Source organism: Biomphalaria glabrata, chromosome 6 (assembly GCF_947242115.1).
Source record: "Biomphalaria glabrata chromosome 6, xgBioGlab47.1, whole genome shotgun sequence".
Classification (NCBI taxonomy): domain Eukaryota; kingdom Metazoa; phylum Mollusca; class Gastropoda; family Planorbidae; genus Biomphalaria; species Biomphalaria glabrata.
The window spans coordinates 20,825,546-20,841,528 of NC_074716.1; the positions used below are offsets into that span (position 1 = coordinate 20,825,546).

General features: G+C 37.9%; 1 protein-coding gene across 2 annotated transcripts; it reads left to right on the plus strand.

Annotated features, from left to right (window-relative positions):
* Positions 1-4,216: 4,216 nt before the first annotated feature.
* Positions 4,217-14,026, plus strand: LOC106059922 (uncharacterized). 2 transcript variants are annotated; one of them, XM_056034163.1, is made up of 3 exons: positions 4,217-4,328; positions 4,530-6,131; positions 10,986-14,026. In XM_056034163.1, exons 2-3 carry the CDS (start codon positions 4,544-4,546, stop codon positions 11,000-11,002), a joined length of 1,605 nt encoding a protein of 534 aa, XP_055890138.1. In that variant the 5' UTR covers positions 4,217-4,328; positions 4,530-4,543; the 3' UTR covers positions 11,003-14,026. The 2 variants fall into 2 exon arrangements, with proteins under 2 accessions (XP_055890138.1, XP_013073085.2); XM_013217631.2 differs by having other exon boundaries at positions 4,229-6,131.
* Positions 14,027-15,983: the final 1,957 nt, after the last annotated feature.

Below are 15,983 nucleotides of genomic sequence, written 5' to 3' on the forward strand. Positions count from 1 at the left end.
ACTCTTTTATATAAACAAAAGCAAATTACACACTAAAAATTATATGAGCGTAGCCAAAGGGCGTTTTGAGCTTAAACCCCCTCCAGCGGGGTTTGAAGCTAAAAAATACCTCTTCTATATAAACAAAAGCAAATTACACACTCAAAATTATATGAGCGTAGCAAAAGGGCGTTTTGAATTTAAACCCCCCTTCAGCGGCGTTTGAAGCTAAAAAAATACCTCTTCAATATAAAAAAAGCAAATTACACACTCAAAATTATATGAGCGTAGCCAAACCAAGGGGGGGGGGGGTTAAGTTTAAACCCCCTTCTCCAGAAAACTTTTTTAAAAGTTTAAAACCCGTCATGATGGTTTTGAGTTTAAATACCTCCGTACAGAGATGTTTGAGTTTAAATACCTCCGTTCAGAGATGTTTGAGTTTAAATACCTCCGTACAGAGATTTTTGAGGTTGAAAACCTCTATCTTCAATTTTATTCTAAAGCAAACTACAGTCACCAAATTCTATGACCGTAGCTAATGGGAGTTTTGAATTTAAAAACCACCACAGATTTTGCAGTTTACCCTCCCCTCAAATGATTTTGAAGATAAAATTTCCCTTTTTAATTTAAAATCTAAAGCAAACTACAGTCACCTAATTACAAGAGCGTAGCCAAGAGAGGTTACAAATTTCTACCAGTGGCTGGGCTCCATAAATAAATTGAAAAAATAGCCGAAATTGAAAAAGTCTAAATGTGGCTCAACAAAGATGGCTAAGAAGGATTTTAGGAGTCTGTTCTAGAGATCGGGTCTTAATCATGGAGTCGACCCTTGGTAAGCTTGTGACAGAGCGTCGCATGAGGTTTGCGAGACATGTTCTCCGACAAAATAAATTACGCATAAAAAGAGTTGCGTGTGACATGGAGGCCATTACGAGGAAAGCGCAAACAGGGGCATCATAGTACAACTTTGCGCTACACTTTCAAGGAGGTTCTCAGAGCAGGTGAAAATAGGCTTCAGACATTGCCAGTGACAGATTTTTGTGGAAGCAGCTTGCTGCCCAATGCGCCGAACGACGCGGGAGGATCTAAGTCAGTAAGAATAGCACATTAGGTTTTTGAAATAAAACTTTTTAATAACAGGATAATGCACTGTAGATGCCTCAGAATATGCATTTTGTTGGCTTTCAATACCGGAAATAGTGCTGGCGGCGGGGCTCCGCTCCACGCTTGGGGGAGGAGAGAGAGAAAAAGAGAGAGCGAGTACATTCTCCCCCTTCCTCCTCCCCCCCCCCTTCAAAAAAAAAAAAAAAGGAAATTCAGAATGTTGACTATTTCATGAACGCCTGGCTGGTCGTGTGGCACGTTCTCGGGACAGGTCGTCTTGATGGTCCATGTTCGTTGGAGCGACAATAAAGTAAATCAATCATTTTCATTGTTTCAATTCAAGTTAAACTGGTACAGACAAAACAATTCCTTAACAAACTTCAACCAACATCTAATGTTCCTTACATTCATTTTGTTTTCCACGGACACACATACAAAACAGAGATTTGTAGCAATTTTTTTTAATGCATTGACCAATTATAATGGAGCTGAAACATTGTGCACCAAAACCTCCCATGCCAAATCAGCTGCGCCAAAACGACCATCGCGCCAAAACGGTTTCAAAAAATGGCTGCACCAAAACTTCCTGCTTCTGTATTATAATGTATGAAAAATGATGCATAGATGTAAAAAAGACAGCGCTTAAAACTATTACAAAATAATATATAGTTCAGAGATGAAAGATATGTTCTTATTGTGCTAGTACAATCGATTCTATTTGGTTACAGCACATTGTATCGAGCATTGTATTGTGCATTTGAACTTTACATCTCTGTATAATTATGTGCCAAGCTACGTTTTCAAGTGACCTACAGCACAGCGTTGTACAAATGTAAAACTGAAGACAAAAAAATGGCAGTAAGCCAATGTATTGACACTCACGTTTAGTAGAACTTAGCAACAGACTACTGACACTCAGGTTTCGTAGAACTTAGCAACAGACTACTGACACTTAGGTCTAGTAGAACTTAGCAACAGACTACTGACACTTAGGTCTAGTAGAACTTAGCAACAGACTACTGACACTTAGGTCTAGTAGAACTTAGCAACAGACTACTGACACTTAGGCCTAGTAGAACTTAGCAACAGACTACTGACACTCACGTTTAGTAGAACTTAGCAACAGACTACTGACACTTAGGTCTAGTAGAACTTAGCAACAGACTACTGACACTTAGGTCTAGTAGAACTTAGCAACAGACTACTGACACTTAGGTCTAGTAGAACTTAGCAACAGACTACTGACACTTAGGTTTAGTAGAACTTAGCAACAGACTACTGACACTTAGGTTTAGTAGAACTAAGCAACAGACTACTGACACTTAGGTTTAGTAGAACTTAGCAACAGACTACTGACACTTAGGTTTAGTAGAACTAAGCAACAGACTACTGATACTTAGGTTTAGTAGAACTAAGCAACAGACTACTGATACTTAGGCCTAGTAGAACTTAGCAACAGACTACTGACACTTAGGTCTAGTAGAACTTAGCAACAGACTACTGACATTTAGGTTTAGTAGAACTTAGCAACAGACTACTGACACTCACGTTTAGTAGAACTTAGCAACAGACTACTGACACTTAGGTTTAGTAGAACTTAGCAACAGACTACTGACACTTAGGTTTAGTAGAACTTAGCAACAGACTACTGACACTCACGTTTAGTAGAACTTAGCAACAGACTACTGACACTTAGGTTTAGTAGAACTAAGCAACAGACTACTGATACTTAGGTTTAGTAGAACTAAGCAACAGACTACTGATACTTAGGCCTAGTAGAACTTAGCAACAGACTACTGACACTTAGGTTTAGTAGAACTTAGCAACAGACTACTGACACTCACGTTTAGTAGAACTTAGCAACAGACTACTGACACTTAGGTCTAGTAGAACTTAGCAACAGACTACTGACACTTAGGTCTAGTAGAACTTAGCAACAGACTACTGACACTTAGGTCTAGTAGAACTTAGCAACAGACTACTGACACTTAGGTTTAGTAGAACTTAGCAACAGACTACTGACACTCACGTTTAGTAGAACTTAGCAACAGACTACTGACACTTAGGTTTAGTAGAACTTAGCAACAGACTACTGATACTTAGGTTTAGTAGAACTTAGCAACAGACTACTGACACTTAGGTCTAGTAGAACTTAGCAACAGACTACTGACACTCACGTTTAGTAAACTATACTAAAACTAGTGTGCCTACGAAATAGTTAATTTACTTTGAATTGGATATTAAATCTGATTCATGCTCTACTTCTAATTCTGAAGTCCACACTCTCTCCCAGCAGAGGTTACTTCACCTAGACTTTGCCCATTCCACTGTTTTATTCTTCTTTTTTTTAAATGAACTAACAGTCATTCTCTAGCACTATAAGGGTCGAAATACACAAGAGCGAAATAAGATTCATTGTAGTCTCTATAACAGTGTCCAAAGAAGAATTCTATTATTATTATTATTTTATTTTTTTTTCTCTGGATAATTATAACCACCTTCAGAATGGAATGACTACTTAAGACTTAAAGTCCAATCTGAAACTTGACATACACAAGTCTATACTAGAACCCCAACCGTATTTAATCTCCCGACATCCTCCAGCAGCATGCAGACCAATCAGAAAGTCGACACACTTCAAACAGTTTAGGAGGGAAACTCTTTAAACAAAAAAAAACCTTCCATGGTAAGAAAAAAAAGTTAAAGTAAAAAAAAAAGGGGGGGGGGTGATTTAATAATGGCGTTGGAAGGTTCACGCTAGCAACCAAACAAGTCGTAGATTCAAGTCTCCAATCTACTAGATGTAGGAAGAAAGACTAGGCCACGCGTGAAGCACACGCCTAGAGGAAACCGGGACTAGGGGGATACAGAGAGAGGGGGGATCGTGGAGAAGAGAGAGAGAGAGAGAGAGAGAGAAAGAAAAAAGAGAAACGGAGGAGGGGGGTTCCATATAAAAAAAATAAGGCCATTAAATTTAAAGTTCAGACAGGTTTAGTGGTGACGGGGTGGGGAGGGGTCAACAAACGTCGCAAGGTAAAATGGGCGGGGCTTGCAGAACGCTGGTGACGGGAATGGAGACGGTCGTAGCTCCATTCCCCCTCTCGTTCTGGCGAAAGGTGGGGATTTTAGGCACGCGACCCCAACACCCGGACGCTACCGCAGATCCGCACGCGTTTTGACGTGAGGCTAGACTCGTGCCAGTGGCACTTGATGCTGTATCGGAGTTACCTTGTTGTGTTATCTAGGTAAGAGCACATTTGCACCCCCCAGCCATTCTGGGCCTTAAATACCCTTTTATTTTAGACTTAGTTTTCTAACTGCTTATCATCCCGAAACGCCGGGTTACAATGGATCGATAAGTGTGAGCCTTTGTTTCTTTGATTGCATGGATACTAACCTGTTCACCTCATTGATTAGTTCTTAAAGGACACATTGCTATTCAACAGGTCGTTGTTGCGTGATGCCGGCAGCAATCGCCATGGCCAGTTCCAAGCTTTCACCCTCACTGACGTCAGGGGGCTCAATGTCCACCATCAGTATCCCGGTCAGTGCCTACCACGACCCTGCCAACAACGTGATTACCATCACTCCGTACATCCTGCTTAAAACGTCCACCGTAGCGGAACAGATGCAAGTCTTGCGACAAGAGAAAAAGATTGGTAGCAAGGCTCCGGAGCCATCCACTGGAGCCATGAGAGTCAAAAGAAGAACGGACATGAGCAAACTCGGGCTCCCGGAGCCTAAGCCAGCGTCTGTATCTAGAAGGAACGCTCGAGAAAGGAACAGGGTGAAGCAGGTTAATCAAGGGTTCGAAACTCTCCGCGAGCACGTCCCCAACGGAAAGAAAAACAAGAAAATGTCCAAAGTGCAAACTTTGAGATCCGCTGCCCAGTACATCAAAGACTTGTACATGATACTGCACGGAGAGTTGCCGGCCCTAGGCTCCCCCAATGTAGTGGACGAGCCGGACAGCCCTCTGGACAACAGTGACGTAGAGATGAGTGTGAGTAGCCCTGAAAGTCAAGCAGCGCCAGCAAACTTGCACCAGAGCACCATCCAACAACAACAGATGGTTTCATCACCCACCATCAGTAGTCAACAGTCACCACCATCATTACAAGCCAAGCAAGCAGTCAGCAATCAACAGTCACAGATTTCATTGCAGATGACATCGCCACCGCATCAACTGAGGCCCAAAGCCGTGCCTTTGATCTTGAAAAAGGAACCATCAGTTATTCACCAACAGCTCGCACGAGTTCTGCAGCAGCAGAGTCAAACCTCGAGTGTTCTCAAACAGCAGCTCCAGGCACCGCTCCCTGTGCAGCCAGCGAATATTCAAGTGCACCAACATCAGCTTAGACTGGCTTTAAATCAAGTGTCGAAGATAACGCTGGATCAGAGAAACATTCAGCAGAGCCTCTGCAATATTTCAACCAATGACATACAAAGCCATATGGCTGCCAACGAGATAAACAACCACCTGACAACCAATGAGCTAGACAATAACAAACATTTGCCAACCAACCATCTGGATAATGACAACCATCTGACACTTAACGAGCTAGAAAACCAGATGACAACCAGTGATATAGACAACGACAACCTGTCATCCATGGATTCTGACTCGTCCCTTCATTCCGAATGCTCACCACTCACGTACACACAACTTTCCCCAGCCCAGCACACAGACACGGGCCGGTCTTACGACTTACGAGGCCTCACTCCGGACTACAACGATTTCCTCAATACCAAACATTATAAGTTGCCACCGTCGCCTTACCAAAACCACAACGACGTCAACATGAACTTGATCTCCTCTGACGCCACTCTATTGCAAAACTACCTGAGGTCAATGCAGAGTGACCACGAGAAGCTGCTCCCGTCGGACTTGACTAGGAGTCTCAGCTCGGTGCACTCTCCGTCTCCTAGTCTCTCCAGCAGCACTTCGGATGTTTCGGCTGTGTATGAGTGTGACAGTCTGGACAAAGAGGCTTTGCTTGATATTTCTAACTGGATCTCAGAGTTGTGCAGCAGTCAAGGAGTCACTGGTAAGTAACGGCACACATTTTGTGTTTGTTCAATCATTGTTTGAGATGTCATGCTCAGAATATGTCTTTAAAAATGTACAAAATGTATACAAGTTCATACCAACATTCCATACTAATAGTGGAGATGTTCACAAGAAATTAACATGTCAAGGACGCTCAATTGAATCTCAAACTTGCCAACTAAATAAAAGTCACAAAACGAAGAGCTTAACAAATTTGCACAAACATTGTTATAAAACGTATTCAAAACATAGATAATGTCTAAATCTCATTGTATTTCGTACACTAGACATTGTAGAATGCTTACTATTTATAGGTTTCCGCCAATAGAAATTATCTTATCTTATATAATACAGATCTACTATAGTATGAAACGCACACAAATATTTGAATATAAAAATAATCTACAGTGTCTGTTAGCCAGATCTTCAATATAAAAATAATCTACAGTGTCTGTTAGCCAGATCTTCAATATAAAAATAATCTACAGTGTCTGTTAGCCAGATCTTCAATATAAAAATAATCTACAGTGTTTGTTAGCCAGATCTTCAATATAAAAATAATCTACAGTGTTTGTTAGCCAGATCTTCAATATAAAAATAATCTACAGTGTTTGTTAGCCAGATCTTCAATATAAAAATAATCTACAGTGTTTGTTAGCCAGATCTTCAATATAAAAATAATCTACAGTGTTTGTTAGCCAGATCTTCAATATAAAAATAATCTACAGTGTTTGTTAGCCAGATCTTCAATATAAAAATAATATACGATAGATATAACTTGTTTTTTTTACTATGGAGATGAACGGGTTTTTTTTTTTGTTGTTTTTTTTTACTTTTGAATTTTTGTTTGTTGGTTCTCTCTATTGCGGCCTGTCACCAATTGTAGTAAAGAATGGAATAACATTTGTCTGTATCTCTCTATTGCGGCCTGTCACCAATTGTAGTAAAGAATGGAATAACATTTTGTCTGTATCTCGCTATTGCGGCCTGTCACCAATTGTAGTAAAGAATGGAATAACATTTTGTCTGTATCTCGCTATTGGTGCTATTATCTACAGCAAATAGATCTTTTCTCGTAGGTTAAATAGTACTTTGAATTTAAAAAAGAAATTTAAAAACAAAGAATTTTTGCCTTTTGATAATTGAAACCGGATCTATAGCCAAAAATATATTCATCTTTTTGTTCTGTGCAAGGGACATAATTGTATGACATTAATGGGACATAACTAGTTCGTGAAGCCCTCTAGTTACCTTCCTTAGTTGCCCGCGACACGGGAATGAAACACGAAGCGTAGCATTTCAGCCCCTTGAAAAACTTTGGGCCCTGTTTTATGAGCGGGGGGAAAAAGTGAGGGAGGAAAGTTGAGGTGAATTCTTTCTTAGCTTGGCGTGCAGTCTTCCAGGGGCGTCGCATTTTTTAAGGTTATTAAATGGGACTAGACAGATCTATAGTAGGTAGAGGTCTAGTAGTTATAGGATACTTTTAAAAAAGGTAAAAGAACAGAATTGTAATTCACACAATGATTGAGGTTCAAGCTACTAGACTAGTGCAGCTAGAATTGTTAGTCACATAATGATTGAGGTTCAAGCTACTAGACTAGTGCAGCTAGAATTGTAATTCACATAATGATTTAGGTTCAAGCTACTAGACTTGTGCAGCTAGAATTGTTAGTCACATAATGATCGAGGTTCAAGCTACTAGACTAGTGCAGCTAGAATTGTTAGTCACATAATGATCGAGGTTCAAGCTACTAGACTAGTGCAGCTAGAATTGTTAGTCACATAATGATTGAGGTTCAAGCTACTAGACTAGTGCAGCTAGAATTGTTAGTCACATAATGATTTAGGTTCAATCTACTAGACTTGTTCAGCTAGAATTGTTAGTCACATAATGATCGAGGTTCAAGCTACTAGACTAGTGCAGCTAGAATTGTTAGTCACATAATGATCGAGGTTCAATCTACTAGACTAGTGCAGCTAGAATTGTTAGTCACATAATGATTGAGGTTCAAGCTACTTGACTAGTGCAGCTAGAATTGTAATTCACATAATGATTTAGGTTCAAGCTACTAGACTAGTGCAGCTAGAATTGTTAGTCACATAATGATCGAGGTTTAAGCTACTAGACTAGTACAGCAACAAAATCGAGATTTAGTGTTGGTATAATGGTAGTCTTACAGCTTATAAGTTACTAGCTTGCAGCAGAGGTGTAGATCTCCAATGTCACTTATTGTTTTACTGACGTCATTGTTTCCCGAACGACTTAAAGCACCAAACTAAATAGCACGTGACTCTACAAAACTTTCAGAGTACATTAAAACAAACGCTTAGAACGCGGCATTTATAGTAGAGAAATAATGTAAGAAAACTCTAGTAGCTGTGCGTATGAAGATATATGGAAACATACACTTCGACAAGACACTTGACACTCACATACACAGATAGAGGCTTCACATACACAGTTAGGTCCTTCACTCCAACACACACACACACGTGAACAGCTTGTGAGACCCATGTCTGCTTTCAAAAGAAACAAAATAGCCTTAAACCATTCTTTTAAAAGTAATAAAAAGAAAGAATCTAAAAAATTAAAATAGAAAATACAAGCTCACTACTAAATGTACACACGTCTGTCTAAAGGAACGAAACAAATGAAAAATGTGATCTCTAAACTAAGTTCAAGCATAGAGCCCCCATTTTTATGAATTAGTCAATACAGCCCCATTTTTATGAATTAGTCTATATAGCTCTCATCGCATGGATTACTATTTTCACTAACCCCAATTTTATGAATTAATGTCCTTAATACAGCCATTTTGTTTAAAAATTTCTCGTGTCAATGCAGCCCCCATTTTATGAATTACTGTAATCAGTACAGCCCCCATTTTATGAATTACTGTAATCAGTACAGCCCCCTAAAAGTTTAAAAACCAAAGAGACTTCAAAGCAAAACATTTGTTCCAGTCTTCATTTAAAAGTCTCCAAACTAGATTAATAATTTAGTCTCCAAACCAAATAAGTAACTATAGCAGCGAACTAAAATAATAACCATAGCCTTCAAACTGAAACAATGATTGGTCTATAGCCTCCAAACTAAAACAATGATTGATCTATAGCCTCCAAACTAAAACGATAATTAGCTTATAGCCTCCAAACTAAAACAATAATTAGTTTAAAGCTTCCAAACTCAAACAATAATTAGTCTACAGCCTCCTAAGTAATGTAGAAATTACTCTATAGCCTCTAATCTTAAATATAAATGTAAATTAAAATAGTAACTATAGCTTCTAAACTTATATAGTAAATCTAAATGGCCTAAATCAGGACACACAAACCAACATATTTTTTCTAACCACTGCACAAAGAATGGCGCCAATAATTTCCAAGCTGGCTGACCTAGAAACAACTCTTTACAAATACATTCGGCAGTGTCTTATAACAGGCCGGTTCTTAGGGAAAGAGCCCAGATGAAAGCCCAGGACAAATGGGGAGTGGGGGCATGCTTAAAGGTAGGGGCAAAAATAGATCAGGTCTTATGAGGACATTGAAGTGGAAAAAGGAAAAAAAAAAGATGCTTTGATTTCGATCTAGGTTGTGCCTACCAACTCAATAGATGGTTTGTGCTAACAGTACACGACTGTTGGGTTAGAATCATGTGCTACAATACCAACTTTTTTTATTCCAAATTTTAAAGAGAAGTTTTTACAGGCACGTGGACAAGACCCTTCTCCATTCTTTTCAAAGTCTCTGGACTGAGACCATATATTATATGTTTCAGTGCGATTCGGAAAGTTCTCGTGTTTCCTTACGCTGAAGAGTTCAATTTTTTTTTTTTGGAACAATGAAAGTATGTGTTTCTATTTCTTAGTGTGACCTTAAACTGCGGAGCAACTCTTCACAATGGCTTCATTCGCTGTCCTGGTCGAGGCTACCATCACGTGGTCTCTATTTCTTTCCACTCTTAGTTTCAGACCTTCAAACCACAGCTACACTTCCAATCTAAATCTACATCTTGAGACATTTATTTAAAAACTTATGGGCTATTTGTGATTGTTGAATTTGTTCAGAATTTGTTCAGAATTTGTTCAGAATTTGTTCAGAATTTGTTCAGAATGAACTTTCGGTTCAAAACTTTTCAATGAGAGAAACGATTACCTTTGAGTTTTTAATTCGCAGTAGAAAAGGGGGGAGGGGGGGATGCTGACTCTCGTCTCAAATGAAGCCTATATATTTCCTATAGGGAACAGTCCAGAAATTAAATAAAGCAAAGACTCAGATAATCATCTTAGAAGCCCTAAAAAAAGCAAACAGATTCTATGTAGAGGCTAAAATAGTAAGGTCAGAAACAGAGGCTTAAATACTATGGTCAGAAATAGAGACTAAAATACTAAGGTCAGAAACGTAGGCTAAGATCCTTAGGTGAAAACAAAGGCTACAGAAAGAGTTCATATATTCTAAGACTGTGTTACTGAAGTCAGAGACAGAGGCTCACCTTGTTCTATTACACATTTCTAGTAAAAGATCAAATCTAAATACCCCCCTCCAACCAAACAAAATCAAATGTTTCTATTTGAAACTTACTGATCAGACGACAGGAAAATGACATTTGGTAGTTTTACCAAACTCTTACACAAACTTCTGGTACCCACAATGCCCTTATGTATCCCAGCATACAGCAGAACAGATTAGAGAGCCTCCTCCACATGTTGACACAGGCTTACAATCGTTATCCAAAGAACCTTTGATCATAGAATTGTAGTTACAAGTTTACCCATAATTCCTAGTAAAACATAGGCGAGCCTAGATCTTTAGTAAATTATAGTTTAATATTTTCATTTTTAATCCCTTTCAGATCTTGGACAAAACTAAGAGATACAGGTGGTTAGTGAAACAAGAAACTAAGAGAACCTGATAGTATAAGACAAGAGAGAAGAAGTGTCGGTCTTGAAGACAAGACCTGAACAGTAAGGCAAATCCCAATTTCCACAAGACAGTACGACAGTACGACCAATTATCAACACCAAGAGACAGAATTCCATTGTCAGGATAAGGATAACTTTAAACGTCAACAGAGCAGCTTCTATTGTCACTAAGTCGCAATGAGGGAAGTGCACAGTTCAGCAGCTCTGTACAGCTGATATAAGCTCAGTTGAAGGCACGACAGCGTTCAGTGCACTCTATACAGACATTGTTTAAGTTTACAAGAGAAAGTTGAAAAGGTCAGCTGACGTGACAACAGGACATAAATCGTGCCTCCAAATGAGACCATTTCTACCTAAGTTCCAGTTTGGACAATGTTTGGCTGTTTGGTGCAGTGGAAGAAATGTGCGGGAATAAGAGTCCCACTGTGTGCTGTATGTTGGGTACAAGTGGGTGTCGGCAACAGCTGGCCGCCCTCACACTTTTATGAAAGGGGGCTAGGCGCCACAAGTTGCTACGCATAGGTACTACATTGTCTGGGGTTTTAGGCTTATCTTGTAGCCACGATTAAACATAGTTTGTATCAGCTTGTAAGTAGGGGAGGGGGGGGGCTCTAGTGTCATAATACACCATATGGTGTCTCCCAAACCTGGTTGGGTACAGGTATTAAGGGGAATAGGTGTAAGAGGGAGAGACAGGGGGACTCATATCTGGCAACACGTTGTCTCAGATACTCAAGAACAGTGTCACATTTTTGGTAACAGGTTGCCGGATAAGAATTGTGTTGTTTAAAAAAAAAAAACTAGTACAAGGAAGCGAAAACCGAGACTTGATAATTAACTCTAGTGGCTCATGGCGTGCCAGAGAATGTATTGGGAAGAGCATTGCTCTACAGTCATAAATATCTCTGCTTATCTGCGCAAGCTGTGCCTGTTTGAAACGTCATATCAGATGCATTTCTCTTTTAATATTTTTATAGACTTATTAAATTATTATAATGTATTTTTTTTTGAAAACTCAAACAGTATTAAAATTTGGTGAAGTCTGGCATATGAACAGATTTATTTTTTCTTGAATTACAAATACAAAAATATTTGTAGCATTTTTAATTTGTTTTGAAACCTGGCAACAGAAAGATGTCGTTATTTGAAAGGAGATAAAAAGACATGTAAAATAAAACTGGGTTTAATTTTTGAGGAAGTAAAGTTTTTTTTTCAAGACTATTAAATCTACTTTTTTTTTGGTACATTGTAAATAATACTTTCTATTCTTTTACATTTGACAAAGCAGCACATTCCACATGAATCTATCAGCTCACCACATTCCACATGAATCTATCAGCTCACCACATTCCACATGAATCTATCAGCTCACCACATTCCACATGAATCTATCAGCTCACCACATTCCACATGAATCTATCAGCTCACCACATTCCACATGAATCTATCAGCTCACCACATTCCACATGAATCTATCATCTCACCACATTCCACATGAATCTATCAGCTCACCACATTCCACATGAATCTATCAGCTCACCACATTCCACATGAATCTATCAGCTCACCACATTCCACATGAATCTATCAGCTCACCACATTCCACATGAATCTATCAGCTCACCACATTCCACATGAATCTATCATCTCACCACATTCCACATGAATCTATCAGCTCACCACATTCCACATGAATCTATCAGCTCACCACATTCCACATGAATCCATCAGCTCACCACATTCCACATGAACCTATCATCTCACCACATTCCACATGAATCTATCAGCTCACCACATTCCACATGAATCTATCATCTCACCACATTCCACATGAATCTATCAGCTCACCACATTCCACATGAATCTATCAGCTCACCACATTCCACATGAATCTATCAGCTCACCACATTCCACATGAACCTATCAGCTCACCACATTCCACATGAATCTATCAGCTCACCACATTCCACATGAATCTATCAGCTCACCACATTCCACATGAATCTATCAGCTCACCACATTCCACATGAATCTATCAGCTCACCACATTCCACATGAATCTATCAGCTCACCACATTCCACATGAATCTATCAGCTCACCACATTCCACATGAATCTATCAGCTCACCACATTCCACATGAATCTATCACCCTTTTTTTTGTATTTAAAAAGACAACTTTTTTTTTCTTTTTGTTGCTTTCAAGAAGTGACCTTGACCTTATACGTAGATAATTGTGTATCATTATATTAACGTCTATTCAGCTGGAGCCTTATTTTTATTTCCTCATTTCGCGCAGCATTTAGTAAAGCATCTAGTCGATCAGTGAGTCATTTGGTTGTAGTGTTTGGTGGCATCCCCTTTTATTTTTTTTAAATACATTTTTTACAACTTTTAATTTTGTAAGCATTGATTTGTTGTGCAGGCCATATACTATTGTCATGTCATCCTTTTGGGCATTTTGTTTTCATTGCTCTAAGATCTGCCATAATGTGTTCATTCCTTTTGTAACCAAATAACTTTATAATATTCCTAATATCTTTTGTTTTGTTTACACAGTATCAAAGGCTTTAGAAAAGTTGTTGTTTTTTATGTCGCCACCAAGTGTGTTCCTCCACTGGCCATGGACCTCTAAAAATAAAATGCTCTTGCAAAGCAAAACCAAACTCCCCCCCCCCCCAATCAAAAGTACTTAATCAATGAAGAAATTGAGATTTATATCAAACAAGCCCCCCCCCCCCTCTCCCACATCACGGGTTCTTTAAAAGTAATAGATTAAAACAGTTGACATGAGGTCCATTGTAATGTATATACTGTATTGTATAACTTATTTAATGTTTTTTTTTTTTTGTTATTTAAATTTATGCCATGATTTTTTTTTATTAATTTATCAACAAACTAAATTATAATTTCTTTATGCATAATATGATAAAAATGTATAAATATTTATTACAAATGTAGTACGACTCATTCAGCCTGGTGTGTAATGAGGACTTTTCTTCTGACACCATTGTTTCATGTTGAAATCAATAAGATATGCTTGGAACGATTTGGTTTATAGGCGTCTCCTTAACGATTTGTGAATCTTTTCTTAAGCATAGAGTTTTGTGTATTGGATGGCTAACACTGGTCGATGTTGTTGTTTCTTTTCATTCTAGTGTTGTTGTTCTTTCCAATCTTTATCTTTCACCTAGGATAAGGAAATATTTATTTCATCATCTGGTATAAACTTTGTCACATGTAAATTATGAGTGAGTCTGGTGTGAATGTACACTTTGGTTTCTTATAGTTATAATGTTTTTTGTTTGGTGTAATGCACAAATTGTAAGACAAATTTCCTTACGGATAATAAAGATTATTATTATTATTATTATTATTATTATTATTATTATTTCTTTTAGCCTAAATTTTGATATTGTGTCTAAACATTGTCTAGCATCTAGATCATAGCCTACTTAACAGAAGATTAAAAAATACCACGAGAAGTCTTAGATAGGCCTACTATATGTATATATATATACCGGTATATACAAGCTATTTATCATTTCTGTCTATTTCAACACTGAGTCCAATCTAAATTCTGGAATTTATTTACCGACTTCTTTGATCGAATGTTCTTATTTTTTTTTTACACGAATTAAATCATAAATTTTGGCTAAAGGTTAATTAAAAACCGTTTTTAGAAAATTTCCATTTCTTTTAGAAATTGTATTTAGATTTAGGTTCTATTACTGTTGTTACTGTTTTATACTCTGCTGATGTAAGAAGCTTTGTTTACGCTCTATTGCCTTCATACGTTTCATGGTCTTCCATACTTCACTTTTCAAAACCAAACGAAGTACTTAATTTTGGCTTTCTTGGCCAAATTTGTGATGAAATCTTTACAATTGTTGATGGTTTTTTCTGTTGCTCTTGTTTGCACTGCCTTTTTTTAAACTCTGTTTTCCCGCCACTTCCTTGAATATAATTAACCAATTATAAGCATTCCAAAGAAAATGTGTTCAAAAAATGTTGGTCAGTGCATGTGTTCAGATGTGATGTTACTATTTTATGAAACAATTTCAAAGTCATGTGTTTCTGTCACCCTTGTCTGTCATATGTGTGTGTCTGTTATGCAAATGGTAGTGTTATAATTGGGTTATAATTGGGTTATAATTGGGCTTAATTTCACTCTTTTGTTTTACGTGTACATGTTATATAAAAGTGGTCAAAGTGTTAGGATTGCCTTGACATGTTATATAAAAGTGGTCAAAGTGTTAGGATTGCCTTGTCATGTTATATAAAAGTGGTCAAAGTGTTAGGATTGCCTTGTCATGTTATATAAAAGTGGTCAAAGTGTTAGGATTGCCTTATCATGTTATATAAAAGTGGTCAAAGTGTTAGGATTGCCTTATCATGTTATGCCTAAAGTTTGTATATGCCTTAACACTACCCACGCTTTTGGGGAGTCTGAATTGAATTTATATATTTACATTCCTATCAGAGTCAAATAATTTTGTTACAATTTTTGAATTCTTATTAAATTCTTTTTTAAAAATAAACATTTTTACATTTGCTATTAACTTGTTTGTTCGATCTACTGTGTCATATATGTGTCCTTAGTTTGTGTCATGTGTGTCTCCTTAGTATTTCTGTGTCAATTTGTGTCCTAAGTATGGATTCGATTTAAGGGTAATTATAATTATAGAATCTAGTCCTGAAATTTAATAGGGTTTGTTGGACTAGTCCGTTTCGTTTCTTTGATTAAAAAGTATTGGGCCGGAAGTGGCTTTTTTCCTTATATATTGTTATGACTTTGCCATGCGCATCGCCATCCAAGATAGTGCAGAAAGAAGGTGCGCACTATCTGTGACTAAACAAGTCGGATGTTAACATTAGTAGACTGACGATTTTCGCCCAAGTAGAGAGCCAATATGGAGATGCTGTACT